Here is a 26,768-nt window from a genome sequence, read left to right as displayed (position 1 = left end):
TGCCCCCAGCGAGTTTACAGTGGGGGAGGGGGGACAGACGTGAATAGGACTGAATAACGAATCCTTATTATGACCATGTAATCTCCATTCCCGGTGCTTCCGTGTCGTCTTTTTTTTCAGATGTCCAAGCTATTTCAACAATCTTCTATAGGAAGAAAGTACATTAAATCACATGTGATCAAACTGGGGTAAGTGAAGCGGCCTGCCTTTGCCTAAACACTACCTCGCTGACATCCACGTGTTGTGTGGCAGCAGATTGTGACAAGTGAGGACACAATCTCAGCCATAGTCACAGGGACTCATCTGACCGTGGAATAGAAAACCAATCTCCCTTCTATTGTTTTCTTTTTTGTCTTTTTTAAAAAATGTTATATAAGTGCTTACTAGAAAAGCAGTGTGGCTCAGTGGAAAGAGCACGGGCTTGGGAGCCAGAGGTCATGGGTTCTAATTCTGGCTCTGCCACTTGTCGGCTGCGTGACTTTGGGCAAGTCACTTTACTTCTCTGGGCCTCAGTTACCTCATCTGTAAAATGGGGATTAAGACTGTGAGCCCTGCATGGGAAAACCTGATCACCTTGTATCCCCCCCAGTGCTTAGAACAGTGCTTCACACATAGTAAGTGCTTAACAAGTGCCATCATTATTATTATTATTACTATGTGCCACGTGCTGTATTAAGGGATGGGGTAGATACAAACTAATCAGATCAGTCCCCGTTCCAAAGGGGGCTCACAGCCATAATTGCCATTTTACAGATGAGGTAACTGAGACAGAGAAGTGAAGTGGCTTCTCCTCAGTCAAACGGCAAACAAGTGATGGTGCGGAATTAGAACCCAGATCCTTATTTATTATTTTTATAATGGTATTTATTAAGTGCTTATTATGTGCAAAGCACTGTTCTAAGCGCTGGCGAGGTCCATGCTCTATCTACAGGGCCATGCTGGCTGTTCAGTCTGTTCTCCTGTAACACGGGGCTGGTATTCTCACAAAACCCCATGTCCCACAGCATGGTGAAGCAGCATGGTGTAATGGATAGAGCATGGATCAGAGTTACTGGCTTCTAATCCCGGTTCTGAAACTTGTCTGCTGTGTGACCTCGAGCAAGTCACTTCACTTCTCTGGGCTCAGTCACCTCATCTGTAAAATGGAGATTGAGACTGTGAGCCCCACATGGGACAGGAACTGTAACCAACTCGATTTGCTTGTATCCACCCCAGCGCTTAGTACAGTGCTTGGCACACAGTAACAGCAGCGTGGCTCAGTGGAAAGAGCACGGGCTTTGGAGTCAGAGGTCATGGGTTCAAGTCCCGGCTCTGCCAGTTGCCAGTTGTGTGACTTTGGGCAAGTCACTTAACTTCTCTGGGCCTCAATTACCTCATCTGTAAAATAGGGATTAAGACAGTGAGCCCCCCGTGGGACAACCTGATCACCTTGTAACCTCCCCAGCGCTTAGAACAGTGCTTTGCACATAGTAAGTGCTTAATAAATGCCATTATTATTATTATTATTATTATTATTATTATTATTAGAACAATGCTTTGCACATAGTAAGCACTTAAATGCCATTATTATTATTATTATGGGCAACTCACATGGGAGGGTTCCCTGGGTCCAGCTTTACATTCAAAACCATTTCTTCCAATACCACGTCATCCTGAATCCGTACCCACACTGTCGGAAAACCACAGCCTAATTCTGCCACCACGCTTGAGTTAGAAGTGCAGGGAAAACACACAATCTGAGCTCAAATTTTACATCCTCCTCTGGTCTGGATTTCTGGATCCATATTCTTTTCTTTTGAGAAAAGTCCCCTTCCAGCTGGGATGTTCGTTTTACGAGAACAAGAAAGCCATGGGAACTAACTGAGCGCTTCGCTGTCTACACAAGTAGACAGTACTTGTGTTAGTTGGTATAGCCCATGAAGATAGGGGGAAGAGAATGGGTTTTTCTGGATTAAACCACAGAAGCCTGCCTAAAAGACACCTTTTCATGCCCTGTCTGGCTTCATTCACCTGACAGCACAATTTTACATGTGGTCACTGATCTGTCCATGGCTGGGGTAATGTAAGCCAAAGAAAGCTATACTTAGGACCAATAAACAAGTAGTTAAAGCTACCTGCAGTGCCTCATTCTCATAATAATTGTTGCATTTAAGCACTTATTACATACAAGACACTGTACTAAGCTCTGGGGTGGATACAAGCACTTCAGGTTGGATACAGACACTGTTCCAAGTGGGGCTCACAATAATAATAATAACAATGGCATTTATTAAGTACTCACTATGTGCAAAGCACTGTTCTAAGCACTGGGGAGGTTACAAGGTGATCAGGTTGTCCCACGGGGGGCTCATAGTCTTAATCCCCATTTTACAGATGAGGAAATTGAGGCCCAGAGAAGTGAAATTACTTGCCCAAGATCACCCAGCAGACAAGTGATGGAGTCAGGATTAGAACCCAGGTCCTTCTGACTCCCATGCCCATGCTCTATCTATCTATCAAGAAGCAGTGTGGTTTAGTGGAAAAGAGCATGGGCTTTGGAGTCAGAAGTCATGGGTTCAAATCCCGGCTCCGCCAATTGTCAGCTGTGTTACTTTGGGCAAGTCACTTAACTTCTCTTTGCCTCAGTTACCTCATCTATCAAATGGGGTTTAAGACTGTGAGCCCCCCTGTGGGACAACCTGATCACCTTGTAACCTCCTCAGTGTTTAGAACAGTGCTTTGCACATAGTAAGTGCTTAATAAATGCCATTATTAATTATCTACTAGGCTGTACTGCTTCTCTGTCTCTCTCCCCATTGTCATCCTTTTCACACCCTCCTCTAGCCTGGAACTTTCTCCCCCTTCACATCCAGATGATCACTGCCCTCCCCGTCTTCAAAGCCCGGCTAAAATCACATCGCCAGTAGCCTTCCCTGACTAATTTTTCATCCTGCTTCCCTATTTCTCTTTCAGGACTTCTAAATAACCTACACATTTTGGTACCCACCATTAAACTGATATACACATTGTTAAACTCTGATGTTTCCCCCTACCTGCATTCTGTTTTAATGTGGGTCTCCCTCACTAGACTGTAAGCTCCTTGAGAGCAGGGATTGTGTCTATTAACTCTATTGTGTTGTACTCTCCCAATTGTACTGAGCACTTACTATGCGGCTCAGCCAAGAGAAAGTGGGCAACAAATCCTATCGGTGGATCGATTGATTGACATGCCATAGGTTCTTTCTCTGTTGATTTCCTCTCATGATTTGCAGTCCAGATGAAGGAGACGTGAAGGTCCTTATGGTTCTGCTATTTCGCTTCCCATCGGGCAACTCTGGTGGAAACATCAGGAAAATGATCGAAAGTATTTTGCACCAGAAACTGAAGACGCAAAAGCTTCCCTTGGCTATCAGTCGGTCTTCAGTTAAAATAAAAGGCAAGAGCCCATTTCTACACTTCCTGCTTCGTGACCCTCTGTGGACCTGCTGAAACCTGGTGGGGACATTGCACCTCCCCTCCGCATCTCCTCTCCAATGTCTTTGTGGTCAGTTACTGAGTTCTCCTTGACTTTGGAGCATATTTCCAAATCACCCTCCTCGTTTCATTGAGAGAGAGCAGGTAGTGCAGTTTGGCCCAATGAGTCAGAATTTGGGTGAGGCCTTTTGGGGAACCTCATTGAGCCATTTTACCTTCGAGAAGGCCATCCTCACTGGTCTCGTTGCTGGGCTTCCATGCGTTGCACTGACAAGCCATTCCCCTACTCCAGGAGGCCTTCCCAGACTGAGCCCCTTCCTTCCTCTCCCCCTCATCCCCCTCTCCATCCCCCCCATCTTACCTCCTTCCCTTCCCCACAGCACCTGTATATTTGTTCATATGTTTGTACATATTTATTACTCTATTTATTTTACTTGTACATATCTATTCTATTTTATTTTGTTACTATGTTTGGTTTTGTTCTCTGTCTCCCCCTTTTAGACTGTGAGCCCACTGTTGGGTAGGGACTGTCTCTATATGTTGCCAACTTGTACTTCCCAAGCGCTTAGTACAGTGCTCTGCACACAGTAAGCGCTCAATAAATACGATTGATGATGATGATGATGATTCCCCTGCACTCAGATGAGCGTTTCGCCGCCTCGCGCTCTCGACTAGTCCATTTCATCTGGACAAGGTTGGGTCGCCAAGCGACCTCATTCTGAGTTTGTTCTATCTTTTCTGTTCGTTTTAGTGATCGATTCCAGAAAGATGAGGAACCTTCTCAACGGCCGTAAGTTCTGAATGATGTTTAATTCCTTATCGCCTCAGTTTCAAGATAAAGAGTTTCTTAGAGGTTGTTGTTATTTTGTCTTCCTTTCTCACAATGCTTTGGATATAGAGAAGCAGTCGGGGATTAATGGAAAGAGCGTAGGCTTGGGAGTCAGGAGATGTGGGTTCTAATCCCAACTCTGCTACTTCGCCTAATGTGTGACCTTGAGTAGTTCACTTTTCTTCTCTGTGTCAGTTTTCTCAGCTGTAAAGTGGGGATAAATATCCCTTCTCCCTCCTCCTTACACTGTGAGCCCCAGCTTGGAAAAGGACAGGGTCTGATCTGATTGCATTATATCTAACCCAGTGCTTGGCACAGGATAAGTGCTTACACACCATTATTACTATTATTATTCTTATTGTTATCATTATATACCTCCTTAACCTGAGGATCACAAAAGTCAGGAGCCACATTGCCCAGCAGAAAATAAATGAGGAAACCTTCCCCAGTCCCCGATTTTTTAACTCTGTTCTCATTGGAGGATGATCATGCCACTCTGCTCCTCAAAATCTAGATTGAATTCTTTTGGAGTCCCTTGTAACCAATCACAGGCCTGGGCCTGGAGTTCGAGACTTGCCCCCAACTGGTCCCTTCCTATTCCCATTCTTCCACCTCCTGCCTACCCAGGACGGACAGACAACCTCTTCCCTGTGGGTTTGTCTGTGATGGCATCTATTGAGCACTTACTATGTGCTGATCGGCGGCTCAGATAGAAGGTTATTCAGTTGGGCACAATCCCTGTCCCATTAACAGTCCATTGGATCCCCAATTTTCAGGTGGGGAAATTTGGTTCATTGACTTGCCTAAGGCCTCTCATAGTGGGACAGTGGCAGAGCTGGTACTAGAACTTGGGTTTCCTGACTCCCAAGCCAGTGTTCTTTCCACTAGGCCACCCTATCCTTCATTTCATTGTCTTCCTCCACTTACCCAGGGAACTGTTTGGACTGATTGACTCTCATACCTGATGGGCCCAAGCTCTGCCTCTGGAGGATTAAGGTGGGGTGGGAAAGTCAGGTTGAAGCTAATATTTCTGGTTCTCAGATCTGAGAGCTAGCCACCCTTACCAGACCACCTCTGCTTTCACTCTCTCCTAACGCTGAACCATTTTATTTTCTCTCCTCCTTTTCTTTCCCTCTCCAAAGTAAAGTCCACCCTAAGGATAGCACAGAATGAGCCCAAATTTCATACCCAGCCAGCACTAATAATCATCTTAATTGTGGCATTTATCATACATCAGGCACCTGATAATCAGGTCAGATTTGGGGCTCACGATCTAAAGGGGAGAGAGAACAGGTATTAAATCCCCCATTTTACTCATGAGGAACTGAGGCACGGAGAAATTAATTAACATGCTCAAGGTCACACAGTGGCAGATCTGGGATTGGAACCCAGGTCTCTTGATTCCCAGTCCTGTGCTCTATCCATGGGGCCACAGTGTTTCTATGTATGCACCACACTAATGTATTTCTCCTCCACAAGGTTTTTGTCATCATTCTTGCTGTTTACCCTGCTTCTTGAATGTAAAAATTAATCCTTCTGCTTTGGTGTTGGCTTTTCTTCCCGGTTAGGGCAAGGATAGTGTCTACTCATTGTAGTACACTCTCCCAAGCACTTTGTTCAGTGCTCTGCGTACAGGAAATATTCAATAAATACCACTAATTGATTGATGGATTGTAAACTCCTGGAGTGCATGGATCCTGTCTCTCCACCCTTCTGCTTAGAACAGCACTTTGCAAGCTACACCCTCAGCGATGCCGATGGAAATGGTCATGGGCTGAGCAGATCTCCTGTGTGTGATGTTTCTTTTTCTCCTCGGGTTTCTCATCCATCAGTTAGCCAATCAATCATATTTACTGAGCACTTACTGTGTGTGCAGAGCACTGTTCTAAGCACCTGGGAGAGTACAATAATAACAGAGCTGGTAGAGAAATTCCCTGCCCACACCGAGCTCACAGTCTAGAAGGGCAGACCTACATTAATATAAATAAATTACATATATGTACACAAGTGCTGTGGTGCTAAGGGAGGGGGTGAATAAACAGAGTAAATCAGGGTGAAGCAGAAGGTAATGGGAAAAGAGGAAATATTAGTCAGGGAAGGCAGCTTGGAGGAGATGTGCCTTCAATAAGGCTTTGAAAGTGGGGAAGATAACTTGTCTGTTGGATTTGAAGAGGGAGGAATTTCTAGGCCAGTGGCAGGGCAAGGGCGAGAGATTAGCAATGACATAGATGAGATCCAGATACAGAGAGAAGGTTTGGCACTAGAGGAGTGAAGTATGCGGGCTGGGTTGTAGTACAGTAATGAGGTGAGGTAGGAGGGGCAAGGTGATTGAGTGGTTTAAAGTTATGGTAAGGAATTTCTGTTGGATGCAGAAGTGGATGGGCAACCACTGGAGATTCTTGAGGAGTGGGGAAACATAGACAGTAATCATAATAATGGCATTTGTTGAGCGCTTACTAAGTGCAAAGCACTATTCTAAGGTGATCAGGTTGTCCCACATGGGGCTCACAGTCTTAATCTCCATTTTACAGATGAGGTAACTGAGGTACAGAGAAGTTACGTGACTTGTCCAAAGTCACCCAGCTGACAAGTGGCGGAGAAAGGATTAGAACCCATGACCTATGACTCGCAAGCCCAGGCTCTTTCCCCGGAGCCACGCTGCTTCTGAACGTTTTTGCAGAAAATGATCCAGGCAGCAGAGTGGATTATGGACTGGAGTGGGAGAGACAGGAGGCAGAGAGATCAGAAAGGAGGGAGTAATAAAGGCAGGGTTGGATAAGTGCTTGGATTAACATTTTGGTTGTTCAAATGGAGAGGAAAGGGTGGATTTTAGTGATGATGTTGAAGGTGGAACCACCAGGATTTGGTGATAGATTGAATATGTGGGTTGAATGAGAGAGACGAGTCAAGAATAACAATGAGGCGGACAGAGTGATGGGAAAATCAGGGGAAGGACAGAGTTTGGGTGGGAAGATGAGGAGCTCTGTTATGGTCATGTAAGGTTTGAGGTGTCAGTGGGTCATTTCATGAAGTAGAGATGTCTTCAAGGCAGGAGGAAATGTGAGACTGCAGAGAGGGAGAGAGATCAGGACTGGAGATGCTCTGCACACAATAAGCACTCAATAAATACTATTGAATGAATGGATTTGGGAATTACCCATGAAGAGGTGGTGGTTAAAGCTATGGGAGCAGATAAATTCTCCAAGGGCATGGGTGTACAGGGAAAATAGAAGTGGACCCAGAACTGAACCCTGAGGGACTCCCACAGTTAAAAGATAGAAGTCAGACGAGGAGCCCGTGACAGATACTGAGAAAGAGCAGCCAGAGAAATAGGAGGAGAACCAGGAGAGGACAGTGTCAGTGAACCCGAGGTTGGATAATGCTTCCAGGAGAAAGGGGTGGTCCACGGTGTTGAAGGCGGCTGAGAAGTTGAGGAGGATTAGGATGGAGTAGAGGCTGTTGGATTTGGCAAGGAGATAATAATAATAATGATGGCATTTGTTAAGCGCTTACTATGAGCAAAGCACTGTTCTAAGAGCTGGGGGGGGATACAAGGTGATCAGGTTGTCCCACGGGGGGCTCACAGTCTTAATCCCCATTTTACAGATGAGGTAACTGAGGCCCAGAGAAGTAAAGTGACTTGCACAAAGTCACACAGCTGACAAGAGGCAGAGCCGGGATTAGAACCCACGACCTCTGACTCCCAAGCCCGGGCTCAGGAGATCATTTGTGACCTTTGAGAGAGTGGTTTCTGTGAAGCGCAGCGGATGGAAGCCAGATTGGAGGGGGTCAAGGGAGAATTGAAGGATTGAAACAGCAGGTGTAGATGACTTGCTCAAGGGGTTTTGAGAGAAATGGTAGGAGGGAGATGGGACAATAACTGGAAGGAGCCATGGAGTCAAGGGAGGTATTTTTTAGGATAGGGGAGACATAGACATGTTTGAAAGCAGTAGGAAAGAAGCCACTGAAGAGCAAACAGTTGAAGATGGTGATCGTGGAGGGAAGAAGGAAGAGGACAAGTGTTTTGATAAGATACCAAAAGCTGGAGTCAGACCCACACTGATGAAAGCCGAGGCCAGAATGCTTTGAGATGCCTGATGGCTCCAATCTCCATGTTGCTGAATTTTCTGGGGAGTCAAGGAATTGACTGGGCTTTCCTCTCTCCCTGGAAAGGGTGTAGTGACTGAAATATCTTAAAGGCAAGTGTCTTCCAAAAAAACCCTCTTCCAACTTGTCTGGTTTCAGGTTCTGCAGAGGAAGGGTGGTGCTGGGTTCTGGTAACAAACAGGGTGACTCAGGGAGAAGGAATGCGGACCTTTCGGCTGGGCTGGGCTGTTTCCGGTCAAACCTGGGCAGGGCACAGAAGCATAACTGGGGGCAATGTGTGTTTTTCTTTCTTAGGAGCAGTAACAGCATTTCCTGAGCACCCACTTGGTGCAATGCCCTGCACTAAGCACTTAGGAGGTTCCAAACAAACAAGTGACACATTGCCTGCTCACAGTAATAAAGGTGTTCCATGTGAAGTGCTCACTAAATGTACTAGGGATAGGGATATAGATGAGAAAACCAGATGGGACTCAGTTCCCTGACAGACATGGGGCCCACAACCTAAGCAAGAGGGGTAGTGAATCCCTATTTTGCAAATGAGGAAACTGAGGCTCAGATAAGTGAAGTGACTTGTTCAAGGTCACCCACCAGGTAAGTGGTGGAGCCGGATTAGAACCCCAGACACGTGCCCTTCCTATGCTGCTTCACAAGGAGCTTACTCTCTAATGGGAAACGAACTTAGATATATTTACAAAGTGATCAAAATAAATCACTGACCGTACGAGTTAACAAACTTTTATGCCTATGTCCTGAAAATGTGAATAGATAAGAGGGTGAGGGCCAGAGGTGGATGAATTGTTCATACAATGTGAGGTGCTGGGCATTATTTATTAAGGGCTTACTGTGTGTAGAGCACTATATTAAGTGCTCAGGAGAGTACAATATAAGAAAGTTGAAAGAAACGTTCCCTGCCCACAACAAGTTTACAGTCTTGAGGGGGAAAATGGACATTAAGGTAAAACAAATAAATTACAGATACGTACCTAAGTGCGATGGGGCAGAGGGAGGAGTGAATGAAAGGTACAAATTCAAGGGTAAGGGCAAACTAATCAGGAATGGCGTGTTGGAGGGGGTGTGCGTCCAGGAGGGCCGTGACAATGGGAAGATCTATGTCCCAATGGATCTTCTGATGGAGAGGGAAGGAATTCCCAAATTGGGGCCGATGTGGAAGTATTCATTCCTTCATTCAATCGTATTTATTGAGCACTTACTGTGTGCAGTGCACTGTACTAAGTGCTTGGAAAGTACACTCCACTCTAGAAGGTAAGCTCCTTGTGGACAGGGAATGTGTCTACCAATTCTGTTATATTGTACTCTCCCAAATGCCTAGTATGTGCTCAGCACACAGTAAGTACTCAATAAATATGCTTGATTGATTGATTGATCAAGCAGTTGGAGGTGGGAGTGAGGTACTGCTATAAGTTCAGTTTGTAAGCTCCCTGTGGGCAGGAGATGTTTCTACCAACTCAGTCGTATCATTATATTGTCTCTTCCAAGTGCTCTGTACAGTGCTCTGCACACAGTAAGCGGTCAATAAGTACGACCAAGTGATTGATTGATTTGAGAAGATCAAGGACAGCGAGCTGGGGAATTTTGGGTGAAGAGAGCAGTTAGGTAAGGTGGGCTGAGGTGAGGATTTTTTTTACCTTTTGTTTCTCTTACCTCCAGAAGACCCTCACCATTCTCTGGTGCCCGTCTCGCTACTTTGTTTTTTATAAGACCGTTGGGTTTTTGGACATCCCTTGTCCGGAGCCACCACAGCACTGGATCCCTCTTCGTCTGGGACTTTTCTTCGAAATTCCCAGCCTCCCTCTGCTTCTTCTCCTGTGACCGAGTTCAGCGGCTCGGAAGTGGTGTCTGAGCCTAGCGGGGGTCCTGGAAGGGGAAACGCGGCCAGCTGGGGCCGAGGGAGGGGGCCGGGAGACCCCCTGGTGATGAGCTCTAGGTTCTGTGGGCTTCCACAGAGTTTCTTTTTGTGAGTTCTTATGGCACTTTTCCATTATGCTTATGTAACCGAGCTAATTCCTATTACAAATACCTGGGCCTCTGTGTTGTCCATGAGCAGTTTGGAGTCTTTTCATGTCACCCGCAATAATTGTAATATCGGTTATTGTGTTTAAGTGCTTACTACGTGCCAAGTACTATACTAAGCTTTGGGGTAGATAGGACACAATACTGTCTTCCTTCTGACCTGAAACTCCCTCCCTGTTCATATGCGACAGACCACCACTCTCCCCTACTAAAACGAATCATTTCTCTTCCAGAAAGCCTTCCCGGATTAATCTGTCATTTCTCCGTCCTATCCTCCCTCCCTTCTGGGTTGCCTGTGTTTTTTGCATTCAATCAATCAGTCGATCGGTGGTATTTAGTGAGCAGTTAAGGTGTGTAGAGCACTGTAATAAACACGCTTAGTAGAGTACATTACAACAGAGTAGATAAGTACCTTCCTTGCCCATAATGAGAACTGAATCTTGGAATGAGGGGCTAGGTTTGGACCCTTCTAGTCCCTTCTAGACTGTGATCCCGTTGTTGGGTGGGGACCATCTCTATATGTTGCCGATTTGTACTTCCCAAGCGCTTAGTACAGTGCTCCGCACACAGTAAGCACTCAATAAATACAATTGGACGAAAGAATAAGGAGCTTACGATCTAGCTCTTGGATATTTACCCCACCCCCTCTCCCAGAGCGCTTTTGTATATATCCTTACCCCTGCTGCTTCTGCCTGTCATTTATTTTATTGTCAGTGTCCCCCACTAAACTATAAGCTCCTTGAGAGCAGCGATCATGGTAATCAATTCAATTGTATTAATAATAATAATAATAATAATGGCATTTATTAAGTGCTTACTATGTGCAAAGCACTGTTCTAAGTTCTGGAGAGGTTACAAGGTGATCAGATTGTCCCACTGGGGGCTCACAGTCTTAATCCCCATTTCACAGATAAGGGAACTGAGGCACAGAGAAGTTAAGTGACTTGCCCAAAGTCACACAGCCGACAATTGGCGGAGCTGGGATTTGAACCCATGACCTCTGACTCCAAAGCCCGTGCTCTTTCCACTGAGCCAAGCTGCTTCTCAATTATATTGTAATAATAATTATAATTATGGTATTTATTAAGTGCTTATTATGTTCCAAGCACTATTCTAAACCCTTCCTAGGCTCAATAAATGTTATTGATTGATGGATGGATTGACTGATTGATCAGATACAGTCATCGTCCACCCCACCCCCCATCCCCAAAGCAGGTCTCACAACCTAAGGGGTGGAGAGAACAAGTAAATGAATCCCCAGTTGACAGATGAGGAAACCTTTTGTGGGCAGAAAAAGTGTCTACCAATCCAACTGTATCTTCATAATAATAATAATAATAATAATAATAATAATAATAATAATAATAATAATGGCATTTACTAAGCGCTTACTATGTGCAAACACTGTTCTAAATTCTCCCACACGCTTAGTACAGTGCTCTGCACACAGTAAGAGCTCAACAAGTACCATCGATTAATTATTATTGTGACTGTGTGACTTTGGGCAAGTCACTTAACTTCTCTGTGCCTTAGTTACCTCATCTGTAAAACGGGGATTGACTGTGAGCCCTCCGTGGGACAACCTTATCACCTTGTATTCCCTCCCCTCCAGTGTTTAGAATAGTGCTTTGCACATAGAAAGTGCTTAATAAATGCCATTATTATTGTTATTATTGTTATTAATAATGATAATATTAATTGTGATATTTGTTAAGAGCTTACAATGTGCCAGGCGCTATACTAAGTGCTGGGGTAAATACAAGATAATCCGGTTGGATTGAAAGAGTCAGTTAATTGTATTTATTAAGTGCTTACTGTGTATAGAGTGTGGTACTAAGCGCTTAGGAGCGCCCAATATAACAATATAAGAGACGTATTAAATGATCTGCCTAAAGCCCCAAATCTGCCCTAACTCTCGCTCTCTGTGTTCTCTCTCTCTGTGTCTGTCTCACTATATCTCTGTCTCCTCTCTTTCTCTGTGTCCCTCTCCCCTCTCTGTCTGTCTCTCCCTCTCCCCCTCTGTGTCTCTCCATCTGTCCATCTCTCTCTCCCTCTCTCGTTCTGCCCTCCCGTGTCCCATGCCAGGCTGCGGAATCCGGATGACGGCAGCCTCCTTGCCGATGACGGCCGTGTCCACCATGGACAGGATCGTCAAGGGGACGATGGCGGCCCTGGACGGGGAGTGGCCGTGGCAAGCCAGCTTGCAGCTGCGAGACAAGGGCCACCAGTGTGGAGCCAGCCTCATCAGTAACACGTGGCTCGTCACGGCGGCCCACTGCTTCCTTCAGTCAGTCTGCGGCCACCGGGCCGGGGGGATGGCCGGGTGGCCGGGGGAGGGCTGAGGGAGGAAGAGGAGGCGGAGAGGGAGCATCACCCATGAGTGCAGTTCGATGGTCCCACTAGTGAACCACGTGTAGGGAGATTGGTTTGTGTCCCTTCCAAATCTCAAAGAGCCCCCGTGTTTGCCTTGACTCTGATCCCACTTCTCTGCTCTCCCTCCCCTCCACCCCACAATCCCCATTTCACGACGGCCAAGTTGGCCCTGGGTGAAAAGTCAAGTTTCCTCAGAAGGCCGCGGGGCGCTTGTGGATTTCCGGGAAAAAGGAATGGAAAACCGAAGCTGAAAGACATCGTGGCCGATGTCTCCGAGGTCATGAGACTGAGCTCGACCAATGGAGGCTCAACGGGATGGACACTGGCTTTGGGGTCACTAGGACAAATGCCACGGTCACTTGTCTGCATTTATCTGGGTCACCCAGAGATCTGCAAGCTATCTGGACGTCTCAGGTTTTCGATAAGGCCACGCTTGGTCACTTGGGCATTCAAACCATTTGCCACATGGCTTGCCAAGCCTGTTTTCCAGTCTGACCTCGGGGATCATTATTTAACACAGCCTTACGGATTCCCTCCCATTTGCTCACCAGAGGAGATTCCTGGCCAGGGTGGCGGAGCTCTAGGAGGGGATGGAGGATGGACATTAAGCAAAATAACTCAGCTAGGCTCCTTCCCCATGTACCCACCCTCACCTGCCCCCCACCCCCACCTTTCCAGTGGTCTATGGGACCACTTTTCTGAGTGAACCAAATTGATGGGCCAGGGAGCACATTTCCCCTGCAACTTGGAATTTTAACTCAATGGGAAGCAGTGTGGCCTAATGGAAAGAGCTTGGGTCTGGGAAGTCAGGAGTCCTATGCTCCGTCGGCTGAGTGACTTTGGGCAAGTCGCTTTACTTCTCTGGGCCTCAGTTAACTCATCAGGAAAAGGGGGATTGAGACTGTGAGCCCCATCTGTGATGGGGACTACCTCTAACCCAATTTGTTGTATCCATCCCAGCACTTAGTATGGCGCTTGGCATGGAGAAAGTGCTTAACGAATACCACAATTCTTCTTCTTCTTCTCTGGGCCTCAGTTACCTCGACTGTAAAATGGGGATTGAGGCTGTGAGCCCCATGTGGAACATTGGCTGTGTCCAACCTGATTAGCTTGTATCTACCCCAGCACTTAGTACAGCGCCTGGCATATAATAAGTGCTTAACGAATACCGCAATTATTATTCTTCTTCTCTGGGCCTCAGTTACCTCGACTGTAAAATGGGGATTAAGGCTGTGAGCCCCATGTGGAACATTGGCTGTGTCCAACCTGATTAACTTGTATCTACCCCAGCACTTAGTACAGCGCCTGGCACATAATAAGTGCTTAACAAATACCATAAAAAATGCAACGTATCTAATTTAACTGTCACATCTCCAAGCTCCTTGCAAAGCAACTGATGGTGGATGATCTTTGCAAATGGTCCGATATTTGCAACTGGGAGCTGACTAAAAACCACCGTCATTACCACCCAGTGGTGGTGGGTTTTTCTCTTATGCTTTCATTTTCACACTAGGAATTATTTGCCACAATGGGAAAAGAATGCATTCAATTCCAAGAGTACCTTCCATCTTTCTCCGCCCTACCTCCCTCCCCTCCCCACAGCACCTGTATATATGTTTGTACAGATTTATTACTCTATTTGTTTTACCTGCACATATTTACTATTCTATTTATTTTGTTAATGATGTGCATCTAGCTTTATTTCTGTGTATTCTGATGACTTGACACCTGTCCACATGATTTGTTTTGTTGTCTGTCTCCTCCTTCTAGACTGTGAGCCCGTTGTTGGGTAGGGACCGTCTCTATATGTTGCCAACTTGTACTTCCCAAGCGCTTAGTACAGTGCTCTGCACACAGTAAGCGCTCAATAAATACGATTGAATGAATGAGCACATACATACACACCCACAGTTATTCGCAAACACTTCTAGATACATGCACACAAATGCACACACACATACACAGAACTTCCATTCAGTCAGTTAATCATATTCATTCATTCATTCATTCAATCATATTTATTGAGCACTTACTGTGTGCAGAGCACAGTACTAAGCGCTTGGGAAGTACAAGTTGGCAACATATATCATAGTTGAGCGCTTTCTGTTTGCAGATCACTGTACTAAATGCTTGGGAGAGTAAGTACACTATCATTTCGTAGTGATTACGCCTCATTTTTTTTAAGTGTTTTTAATGGTATTTTTTAAGTGCTTGCTAAGTGTCAAGTGTATCAGGGTAGATACAGGTTAATCAGACCAGAAACAGTTCCTGTCCCATATGAGGCTCACAGTCTAAGTGGGAGGGAGACTAGGTATTTAATCCTCATTTTGCAGTTGAGGGAACTGAGGCCCAGAGAAGTTAAGTGACTTGCCCAAGATCACACAGCAGGCCAGTGGTGGAGCCATGATTCGAACCTAGATCCTCTGACTCCCAGAACGGTGCTTTATCTACTAGGCCGCACTGCTTTCCAAACACTGTGGGCAGAAAATGTGCCTACCAACTCTGTTACAGTGTACACGATGCTCTGCACACAGTAAGCACTCAATGAATATGACTGATTGATCAATCATAATAATAATAATGTTGGTATTTGTTAAGCGCTTACTATGTACCAAGCGCCGTTCTAAGTGCTGGGGTAGATACAAGGTCATCAAGGTTGTCCAACGTGGGGCTCACAGTCTTATTCCCCATTTTACAGACGAGGTGATTGGGAAGTTAAGTGACTTCTCTCCCCCTCCTCCCCCTCTCCATCCCCCCGCCTTACCTCCTTCCCCTCCCCACAACACCTGTATATATGTATTTATTACTCTATTTTATTTGTACATATTTATTCTATTTATTTTATTTTGTTAATATGCTTTGTTTTATTCTCTGTCTCCCCCTTCTAGACTGTGAGCCCACTGTTGGGTAGGGATCGTCTCTATATGTTGCCAACTTGGACTTCCCAAGTGCTTAGTACAGTGCTCTGCACACAGTAATGCGATTGAATGAATGAATGAATGAATGACTTGCCCAAAGTCACACAGCAGACAAGTGGCGGAGCCGGGATTAGAACCCATGACCTCCGGCTCCCAGCCCGTGCCCCTTCCATTAAACCACGTTGAACAACACCTCATGGACCTCCCCAATTTCTTCCAGGAACAAGAACCCGAGCCAATGGGTCGTCAGCTTTGGGACGACGATAAATACTCCGGTAGAGAAACGCACCGTCAGTACCATCATCACTCACGAAAGGTTCAACAGCTTCTCTCACGACAACGACATCGCGCTGATCCAGCTGTCCAGGAAGGTGGACTTCTCCAACAAGGTCCAACATGTCTGTCTCCCGGAGACATCTGCAAAACTGCCCCCGAAAACCGGCGTCTTTGTCACGGGCTTCGGATCAGTCATGGATGACGGTAAGTAATCCGGGCCTGCCGCGGTGCCGGGGGCTTCGTCTCTAGGAGTCCCGTGGTTTGCTCCTGAAGACCGCCTAATGACCGGTAATAATAACCAAGGTGTTTGTTAAGCGTTTACTATGTGCCAGGCACTGTACTAAATGGCTCAGTGGAAAGAGTCCGGGCTTTGGAGTCAGAGGTCATGGGTTCAAATCCCAGCTCCGCCAATTGTCAGCTGTGTGACTTTGGGCAAGTCAATTTACTTCTCTGGGCCTCATCTGTAAAATGGGGATGAAGACTGTGAGCCCCCCGTGGGACAACCTGATCACCTTGTAACCTCCCCAGCGCTTGGAGCAGTGCTTTGCACATAGTAAGCACTTAATAAATGCCATTATTATTATTATTATACAACTAAATGGGATTAGAGACAGTCCCTGTCCCACGTGGGGATCACAGGCTTGATCCCCAGTTTACAGATCTTTCCACTGAGCAGCATGGCTCAGTGGAAAGAGCCCGGGCTTTGGAGTCAGAGGTCATGGGTTCAAATCCAGGCTTTGCCAATCGTCAGCTGTGTGACTTTGGGCAAGTCACTTCACTTCTTTGGGCCTCAGTTACCTCATCTGGAAAATGGGGATTAAGACTGTGAGCCCCCTGTGGGACAACCTGATGATCTTGTATCCCCCCAGTGCTTAGAACAGCGCTTTGCACATAGTAAGTGCTTAATAAATGCCATCATTATTAGAATTATTACAGATGAGATAACTGAAGTCCAGAGAAGTGAAGGGACCTGGCCAAGGTCACACGGCAGACAAGCGGTGGAGCCAGGATTAGAACCCAGGATTAGAACTTGCTGAAGTAAACTCATGGTCCTGAAAGAAAAGAACGATGGGAGCGTGGCTCAGTAGAAAGAGCCCGGGCTTGGGAGTCAGAGGTTGTGGGTTCTAATCTCCACTCCACCACTTGTCAGCTGTGTGACTTTGGGCAAGTCACTTCACTTCTCTGAGCCTGTTACCTCATCTGTAAAATGGAGATTAAGGCTGTGAGCCCCACGTGGGACAACCTGATCACCTTGTGTCCCCCCGCCAACGCTTAGAACAGAGCTTTTGCACATAGTAAGAGCTTAACAAATGCCATCATCATTGTTATTATTATTATGATAATACATATATAATTATCTATATCTATATAACATATAACATATCTATTCTATTTATTCTATTTATTTTATTTTGTTAGTATGGTTATTTTGTTAGTATGTTTATTTCGTTAGTATGTTTGGTTTTGTCTCCCCCTTTTAGACTGTGAGCCCACTGTTGGGTAGGGACCGTCTCTATATGTTGCCAATTTGTACTTCCCAAGTGCTTAGTACAGTGCTCTGCACACCGTAAGCGCTCAATAAATACGATTGATGATGATGATGATGATGATGAGAGGGGTCTTTGCCCTTTAACTTTACACCAAGTCAAACTTGAATTGTCAAAACTTGAACACTCTTCAACCGGAGCCTAGAAGAGCTGAGCTGTATGTGCTGATGCCATCTCGGTTTCCAGGACCAATCCAGAATACCCTTCGACAAGCCAGGGTGGAAATTATAAGCACCGACGTGTGTAACCAAGAGGACGTGTATGATGGCGCAATCACAAGTGGGATGCTGTGTGCCGGATACATGGAGGGGAAAGTAGACGCTTGCAAGGTGGGTCAGAAATCCAGTCTAGATTGGATTGGCTCCGCACTCTTGTTGCTATCTTCATATCTATAAATTTATATTAAAAATCATTAATATTAGCATCTGTGTCCCCCACTAGACTGTGAGCTCACTGTGAGTGGTGAACATGTCTTCTAGCCCTCTTAAATTTTATTTTCCCTAGAGCTTAGTGTAGTGCTCTGTACACAGTTAGCGCTTGATACAGGCCATTAATTCATTCAATCGTAAATATGTACAAGTTCAAGTGCTCAATAAATACGATTGATTGATTGATTGAGCGCTTACTGTGTGCAGAGCACTGTACTAAGCGCTTGTGAAGTGCAGGTTGGCAACATATAGAGACGGTCCCTACCCAACAACGGGCTCACAGTCTAGAAGGGGGAGGCAGACAACAAAACAAAACATGTGGACTGGTGTCAAGTCATCAGAACAAATAGAATTAAAGCTAGACACACATCATTAAGAAAGTAAATAGAAATAAATAAATAGGAATTAATTGATTGAATAGATACCTTTGATTGATGGCTTCCAATTTAACCCAAGATCAATCTCCAGACTTTATGAAGTCTAATTATTATCTGAAAAGAAAAATAAGGTGGGAGAGATCTTTATCCTGTAACTTTACACCACTAAGGCAAGCCTGAATGGTCAAAACTTGAGCACTTTGAAGAAATATGTTTTCTTGGAGCTCCCTGGAGCTTTCTAAAGGCTTTTAATATCAAAGCATGTCCATGACCCCTACGTTCTAATCCTAGTTCCTTAATTAAAAAGGCCTCTTTTATGGCTTTTAACATGAGACTTGATTTACAAAAAGCTACAATAGGAGGCTGCCTGGAAGCAGCATAGTCAAGGGAAAGCAGAGGATGTTCATTCATTCAATCATATTTATTGAGCGCTTACTGTGTGCAGAGCACTGTACTAAGCACTGGGGAAGTACAAGTTGGCAACATATAGAGACGGTCCCTACCTAGCAGTGGGATCACAGTCTAGAAGGGGGAGACAGACAGCAAAACAAAACATATTAACAAAATAAAATAAATAGAATAAATATGTACAAGGAAAATGAAGAAATAGAGTAATAAATATGTACAAACATATATACATATATACAGGTGCTGTGGGGAGGGGAAGGAGGTAAGGTGAGGGGTGGGGAGGGGGAGGAGGAGGAGAGGAAGGAGGGAAGGAGGATGTGGGCTCTAATTCCAGCTCTGCCATTTTTCTGTTGGGCCTCAGTTACGTCATCTGTAAAATGGGAATTGAGTCTGTGAGCCCGACGTGGGGCAGGGACTGTGCCCAACCTGATTACCTTATATTTCAAGCGTTTAGTACAGTGCTCTGCACACAGTAAGCACTCAATAAATATGATTGATTGATCTACCCCAGCGCTTAGAACAGGACTTAGCATAAAGTGAAAGCCACAGTTAACTTTTTATTTAGAAATGAAAGTAGGCTAAACTTAATCCCTGTGAAATTTAGGCATTCTGGTCTGGGCTTGTGGCTAAGTCAGAGGTGATGTCCACTGGCCGATTCTTGTTGTCTGAGCAACTTGACAACACAGCTAACAGCAGAGGTTCAGAATAGGTCCCCAACTCGGGGTCAAAGAGACTATCTTTCCAGGCCCCTCACCGTTATGCGTGTGTTATTCTGTCCCCTTAGCCCAGCTCTGAATTCACGCATGGTTCCTGTTTCTCCTTAGGGTGATTCTGGAGGCCCTTTGGTGTATCCTGATCATCGGGACGTCTGGTATCTTATTGGAATAGTGAGCTGGGGACAGTCGTGTGCTTTGCCCAAAAAACCAGGCGTGTACACGCGAGTGGCTCAGTATCGGGACTGGATTGCCGCCCAAACCGGGATCTGATGGAACTCCTGTCCCCCTGAGGAGGGGATCGCCAGGTCGTCTGCAGGTCATACGTCCACCCCCTCTATCCCCAGCCTCTCAAACTGTGTAAGTGGGGTCTCTCCGTGTGGTCTCGCTCTACATTCCAGCCAACCAGGCACTGAGAGACCAATGTATGGCCGTGCCAGTTTATTCCCTTTCACCTGGCAGTGCCTGGTACATGAAACTCTTCCTTGCACTGGAAATGACGGGTAGCACGTGTGCACATGTGTACACACACATACACACGTCACCTCTGATTACTCTCTAATGATATTTGTAAGCTCTTTTCCTGCCTCGCAACAGCAGAGACGTTACCGGGATGGATCCAAGACTCCCTCTTCCCATCTCTCACACCCCAATTCTTGTAGGACCAAACCCCCAGCTCCCCAATTCTAGAAGCCAAACAATAGACTCTCTTGGAAGCCCATTAGTGGACAGTGATCAGATAGACAAATAACACTGTCCTCCATGGATCAAGCATGGATTGAAGCTGAAAAACTGAGATTGAAATGAAGTGTGGCTTCAAACCACGCAGTACCGACAGCACTTAACATTCAGGACATGGAGTTCTTTAATTATTTGAAACGGTTTGTGTGGTGCGTACATGTTTGGTGTTTCCAAGACAGCTACTCTACAACCACCCACTAGGCTGTGGTGGCCAGCATTGGTCTTCTGCAACTGTACTTTCAGTTGGAAATGGGATTTTGTATGGAACATTCTCGTAGGCACTTTGCAATGCTCTCCATCTGACCTCCTCCTTGAGGGTTGTACCCAGCAAGTACAACTGACAGGATGGAGACTCTACAGTTGGCTCTGAGCAAACCGCTACCTCAAGAATCCCCTCCACCACGACAGTTCTCAGTCTTCAAGTTTTCGATACGGGACTCTGTCGCCATTGACATCATCAGTGTATTATCAATATGTATTCATTCTGCTCTGTTTTGGGGCTACATTCCTTCCTCTCAAAGATGAGCCCACACCCAATCAGACCCATCACCTCATCACTCGGAAGACTGCTGGAGGAAGGGAGAGTTGGTGGAGTGGGATAGTCACGAGGAAAAAGGTGATCGCTGCACCCCTGCTCACAGCAGAAAGACCGAGAGGAAAGGAGAAGACCGAGGAGAGAGCCATAGATTTGCCAAGAGCCATTCTCAGAGCTCTTCCTTACAACTGCCCAGAGAGGGAAGAACATTTTCCTTTTCTGTCTCTCTATATGGCGAGCAGATTGGGTGGTGATCCCGGAATTCTTGGTTGAAACTTGGGCTGCCATTGGTAACTGGGAACCATGGGCAGGGCAGTCCAATCAACCTCTGCTTCCAATGGGGTGGAGAGTTGGGTGGGGCCCAAGGGGCAGAAGCACTTGCGAGGACTATAGTTTGGACCTTTTAACTGCCATGACTTGTCCCACTTACTTATGGTGGTCCCACTGATTGGCTATTCTGGATCAGATGGGGGTCTTCCCCTTGGCCTAGGTCCTGGGCAAATGCCCCAGCCATGCCCTTTCTAGCCCTCCCATTTTGGTGGTCATGGCCAAGATGCCACTAATGTGTATGGAATTTACTGCCCCTTGCCAAGATCAGTAACTGTGGGAATTCTGGGCAGGTCACCTTCTCCTGGATTTTTCTGCCCCTCTCACACCCATGAGAATCACCAGGTTCCTTCCAGGAAAATCCTATCCTTTGAAAGTGTGGCTTAAGGAAAGGATTTCCGTGAGATGGAGGGACAGAGGGACATTGCCACTTTGGTCCAGCCCTAGAGAGTTTTGGGCTTGATAACCTTGGAAATGCAGTTATCTGAACAGTTATTTCCAAGGGGAATTTAAGATCCCTTTACATTTTTTGATAACTTGTGGCCCTTTCAAGAACGATCAGATTGCTCAACATGTAAGTCTTTCCTCTTTTCAGCAGGAAGTCAGGTTGTGCTGGAACACCTGGACGCTGACTATTGTCCAGCCTAAATCTTGGGTCTGCCACTCTCTCCCATCTTGCCAATGGTGCCCATCGCCATGGGGCAATGTCCTTTGTCTAGCATTCCCATTGAGCCTCTTCACCCGCTGGAGTGGGAACCTAGACAGAAAGGCACCTCTGCCCTCGTGCCTGACTCAGGGACTAATCTACTAAGCTAAGTTATTTGGAGCTGGGAATTTCAGATGAAGGGACAGATTGGTGTCTCTCTGTGGGAGTCTTCTCCTCCCAAAGAGGCTGGCGAAGCCGTAGACAACAGCCACAATGGGCCATGAAGGAGAGATACATATGAATCATATATATTGAGTGCTTACTGTGAGCAGAACACTGTACTAAGCATTTGGGAGAGTACATGCCAACAAAGTTGGTAGATACGTTCCCTGACCACAATGAGCTTATAGTTTGGAGGACTGTAAACTAGGTTATGAAGTCTCTCCTTGGCAGGAGTGGAAGAAGAGGACAGAGAGGGGCAGTAAGTAATTCAGGTCACTAGGGTACAATTTAGGGTCTTACTGAAGCTGCAGTGTACACAAGGATTCTTTAGAGACTAGAAAGGTTATTGTACTGACTTAGTTTCCAAATTACTGGTGGGAAGGGAGGGATTCAAATGCAAGGGTTCTCGTATAATAATAATAATAAATGACCCAATGAACTAAATTGGGAAATTGGGTCATTTTAAAAACATTTTATTCTACGTGTTCTCTAGGCTGTAAGCTTAAATTAATCATATTTGTGGAATGCTTACTGTGTACAGATCACTTTTCTAAGTGCTTGGAAGAGTACACCATAACAGAGTTGGTAAACACATTACTTGCCCACAATGATCTTACAGTCCAGAGGGGGAGACAGACATTAATATAAATAAATGAATTAAAGATATGCACATAGATCCATGTGCGGAGGGTGTGTATCGTACTCTCCCAAGCACTTCATACAATGTCCTGCACCTTGTAAGTGCTCAATAAATACCATTGATTGATTTTCATCATGAAAGTACTTTCACTACTTTCCATGTTTAGTGGCATTTTTGAGCTATTTCCTTGTGAATTGTGACCTCTCTTTGTACTCCCAAGTCTTCCAACCGGGATTTTATATTGGTAAGATGTATGAAAGAAAAAAACCCTATGGTGTTCCCAAAGAAACTTTGTCAGATGACCCTGAGAAGTTGCTCAGCAAACACCACTGGAAAGAGCAGAGCGAACAGAGCATAGTAACCTCAGCAATGCCTCCACTGTTTCTGGTGAGAAAAGTCTTCCCAATCAATCAGTGGAATTTATTGAGCATTTACTGAGTGCAGAGCATTGTACTAAGTGCTTGGAAGGGTGTGATACAATGGAGTTGACAGACACGTTCCCTGTGAGCAGTGAACTTACTCCATTGATTGACCATTCAATCAATATCATCTATTGAACCCCTGTTATGTGCAGAATGTTTTGGGAGCATATACTTGAATTGGAAGACTCAATCCTGCCCACAAGGAATTTCAGTAACAGCAAATAACCCCGTTCTTAAGCCACTTTTAAACTGTGAGCCCCACATTGAGACAAGGACTGTGTCCAATATGGTTTTCTTGTATCTACCCCACAGAAAGCTCTCAATAAATATGATTGAATGAATGAATATGTAGCCCAGATTAAGAATTTAATGAATGTCCTGATTATCATCCTTCTTAGAGCAGGCAAGAGGAAGTGTCGGTGGAAATCTCTTATTCCCCTGATTTCCATTCCGTGGAGTTCTGCTGGTTCTCAAATGAGGGCTTGTTTTCTCTCATCTCACTCAGGGATTCCACTTTTGAAAAATTCAAAATCCACCAATCCATGGAGGGAAGTTTTTCCATTTCAAAATTTGTGAAACGAAGGATACGGAATTGCATCCTTCTGTCCCATAGTGCAATGTAACCCAGTCCTTACTGGAAATGAGAGCAGCAAATCAAGGGAAGCTTCAATCTAGAATGTAAGCTCATTAAGGGTGGGGAATGTGTCTGCTAATTCTGTTGTTCTGTACTCTCCCAAGTGCTCAGTACAGTGCTCTGCTCCAAGTGCTCCATAAATACCACTGATTGCTTGATTGATAAATCTGAGGATTTCCAAGAGGTTTTTTAAAATTATTTTTATGGTATTAGGTTGATTTAGGCTGTTGTGATTTATCCATTGGATTTCCCATTCTGTCTCTGATTTATTAAGTGGAATTGCGCACACCATTTAATATCGCTTCACCTCAGTCTCACTCCTTGCCAGCTGGAATTATTGCTGAGCTACCTCATAGGACTGTTTTGAGGCTTTTCTTATGTTTATTAATGGATAAAGGTCTTTGAGAGTTTGGGGGAAAAGGACTCTGACAGCCAAGCAGAAAGGGCTCCTCCACGAGTCTGCGACTTCAGGTTTTAGTGTTGGTTTGATACGGTGTCAACGATTTTTGTTTTGTCTGTAATGCTGCTTTTTTGTATTTTGCAAATGTATTTATGGAAATAAAACTGGGCCCTGGTGGAGGAGTGAATATTCCTACTGTTGAATCAAAGTCCTACTCGAATTCACTCTCTCTGTCATTTCTTGTTCAGACAGTGTAGAGGGTTAATAATGATAATAATAACAATGGTGGTATTTGTTAAATGTTTACTCTGGGCCAGGCGCTGTACTAAGTGCAAGGATGGACACAAGTAAATCGAGTTGGACATAATTCATGTCCCACATAGGGCTCAAAGTCTTAATCCCCATCTTACAGTCGAGGTAACTGAAGCACAGAGTACTGAAGTGCTTGCCCAAGGTCACATAGCAGACAACTGGTGGTCAGGATTAGAACCCAGGTCCTAGAAACTCTCATGCCCGTGCTCTATCCACCAGGCCATGCAGCTTCTGATCAGATGGAGATGATGATTCAGGGAGAGGAGTGAGTAGTGGAAAGAGCTTAGAACAGTGCTTTGCACATAGTAAGCGCTTAATAAATGCCATTAAAAAAAGAGAGAGACAGGGGACTTGTAGAGAGTGTGGGAGTAGGATAGAAATAGTTAAAAACCCTAAAAGTTAAAAGCTTGTACTGCACACCATGAAAGCCAGGAAGTCAGTAAGCGCTTAGGACAGTGCTCTGCACACAGTAAGCGCTCAATAAATTTGACTGAATGAATGAACAGGGAACCAAACTTTCCCAGAAACCTCCTTTCAGTGTAGAGAACATATAGCTATACAAATGAAATATTAATATTAATGTCTTCCTCCCATTCTAGACTGTATGCTTGATGTGGACAGGGAGTATCTCTACCAACTCTGTTATAGTGTATTCTCCCATGTGCTCAGAATGGTGTTCAGTGGACAATAAGCACTCAATAAATACCATCGATTGAGACCTATCTGTGCCTGCTTGCTGCATTTTTTTCCCCAGTGGAATTTATTAAGCACTTACTATGTGCCAGGCACTGTAATATGTGCTGGGGAAGATACAAGCGAATTTGATTGGACACAGCCCCTGTTCCGCAATATTAATCCCCATTCTACAGATGAGTTAACAAAGGCACAGAGGTCCCACAGCAGACCAGTGGCAGAGCCGGGGTTAGAACTCAGTTCCTTCTTACTTCCAACCCCATGCTCTGTCCATTAGGCAACACTGCTTCTCTTTCCAATACATCCCAAGTGCAAGGAGACAGAGGTGGAGAAGAAAGCCTGGGAAGCAAGGATAAGCAGCATAGCGCAGTGGAAAGAGCCCGGGCTTTGGAGTTAGAGCTCTTGGGTTCAAATCCCGGCTCTGCCAACTGTCAGCTGTGTGACTTTGGGCGAGTCACTTCACTTCTCCGTGCCTCAGTTACCTCAACTGTTAAATGGGGATTAAAACTGTGAGCGCCCCGTGTGACAAAGTGATCACCTTGTAACCTCCCTGTGCTAAGAACAGTGCTTTGCACATAGTAAGCACTTAACAAATACCATCATCATCATTATTATTATTATTATTATCAAGTCAGGGAGTAAAGTGAGAGGAGATTTAGAGAGCAAAGTTTGAACGTGGAGGGCCACTCCCAGTCACCATAGCCAGACACGTTTGTGAACCTGGCTATTTTCCAGGGACACTGCTATTTGTCTTGGCTATAATAAGTCATAACCAATCCATTCAGTAGCTTTCCATACTTGGATCCAACTTCCCAGGATGGCAACTACTGTCAACGGTTTCCCGCTGTCCCTCTCTCCCTCTCCCTTCAACGTCACCCTGACTTGTTCCTTTCATTCATCCCCTCCCCTAGCCCCAGCACTTACAGAGCACTGACATGTAAATTTTAAAACTTCTTTTTGACCTCAGAACTCATGATGACTATGAATATAAAGCCCAATTTCTTTTTTGAGCATACTCTAGCACCACAAAACCAGTGGGTAAAGGGAAAGGCATCAGACAGTCCTGATGTCTGACCTACAAGAGTCCGTGATGACTCATGTTTGGGTGTTTTTGTTCTTCTGAACACCCCAATGTCCTGGCACAAACGTGACCAGACGAGTAGAGGGGCTGGGTTCTCTGCACTGTCAGATGCTATTGATGCCTGTCTACTTGTTTTGTTTTGTTGCCTGTCTCCCCCTTCTAGACTGTGAACCCATTGTTGGGTAGGGGTTGTCTCTATATGCTGCTGAATTGTACTTTCAAAGTGGTTAGTACAGTGCTCTGCACACAGTAAATGCTCAATAAATACTATTGGCTGAATGAATGAATATCTGTCATTTATTTATTTATTTATTTATTTATTTATTTATTTATTTATTTATTTATATTAACATCCATCTCCCCCTCTACACTGTGAGCTCATTTGGGGGCAGAGAATGTGTCTGTTAGTACAGTGCTCTGCACACCATAAATGCTCAAAAAATATGATTGACTGATTTCTTAATGAGACATAAGCTCTCTTTCCCCTGTCTTATTCTCCCCTCTGTGTCATCTACACACTTGGATCCGGGGGCTGGATATTTGATATTCACCCCAACCCCAACTCCACAACACCTATGTACATATCTTTGAATTATATAACTTTTTAAATAATGATGGTATTTATTAAGTGCTTACTATGTGCCATGCATTGTAA

At 45.2% G+C, this 26,768-nt stretch overlaps 1 protein-coding gene across 1 annotated transcript in view; it reads left to right on the top strand.

Moving 5' to 3' along the window:
• Positions 1-19,733, top strand: part of LOC119938990 (transmembrane protease serine 11F-like) — a 46,426-nt gene extending 26,693 nt beyond the window's left edge. Inside the window, exons 8-14 of the mRNA XM_038758775.1 lie at positions 121-188; positions 3,252-3,415; positions 4,205-4,243; positions 12,506-12,707; positions 15,932-16,191; positions 17,721-17,863; positions 19,572-19,733. Of these exons, the coding sequence (XP_038614703.1) occupies positions 121-188; positions 3,252-3,415; positions 4,205-4,243; positions 12,506-12,707; positions 15,932-16,191; positions 17,721-17,863; positions 19,572-19,733 (1,038 nt within the window). The remainder of the gene's footprint in view (positions 1-120; positions 189-3,251; positions 3,416-4,204; positions 4,244-12,505; positions 12,708-15,931; positions 16,192-17,720; positions 17,864-19,571) is intronic.
• The last annotated feature ends 7,035 nt before the right edge of the window (positions 19,734-26,768 follow it).

The sequence above is a fragment of the Tachyglossus aculeatus genome, chromosome 17 (assembly GCF_015852505.1).
Source record: "Tachyglossus aculeatus isolate mTacAcu1 chromosome 17, mTacAcu1.pri, whole genome shotgun sequence".
NCBI classification, from domain to species: domain Eukaryota; kingdom Metazoa; phylum Chordata; class Mammalia; order Monotremata; family Tachyglossidae; genus Tachyglossus; species Tachyglossus aculeatus.
The sequence above is the reverse complement of the archived record's forward strand: the minus strand, read 5'-3'. Positions and strand labels throughout refer to the sequence as shown.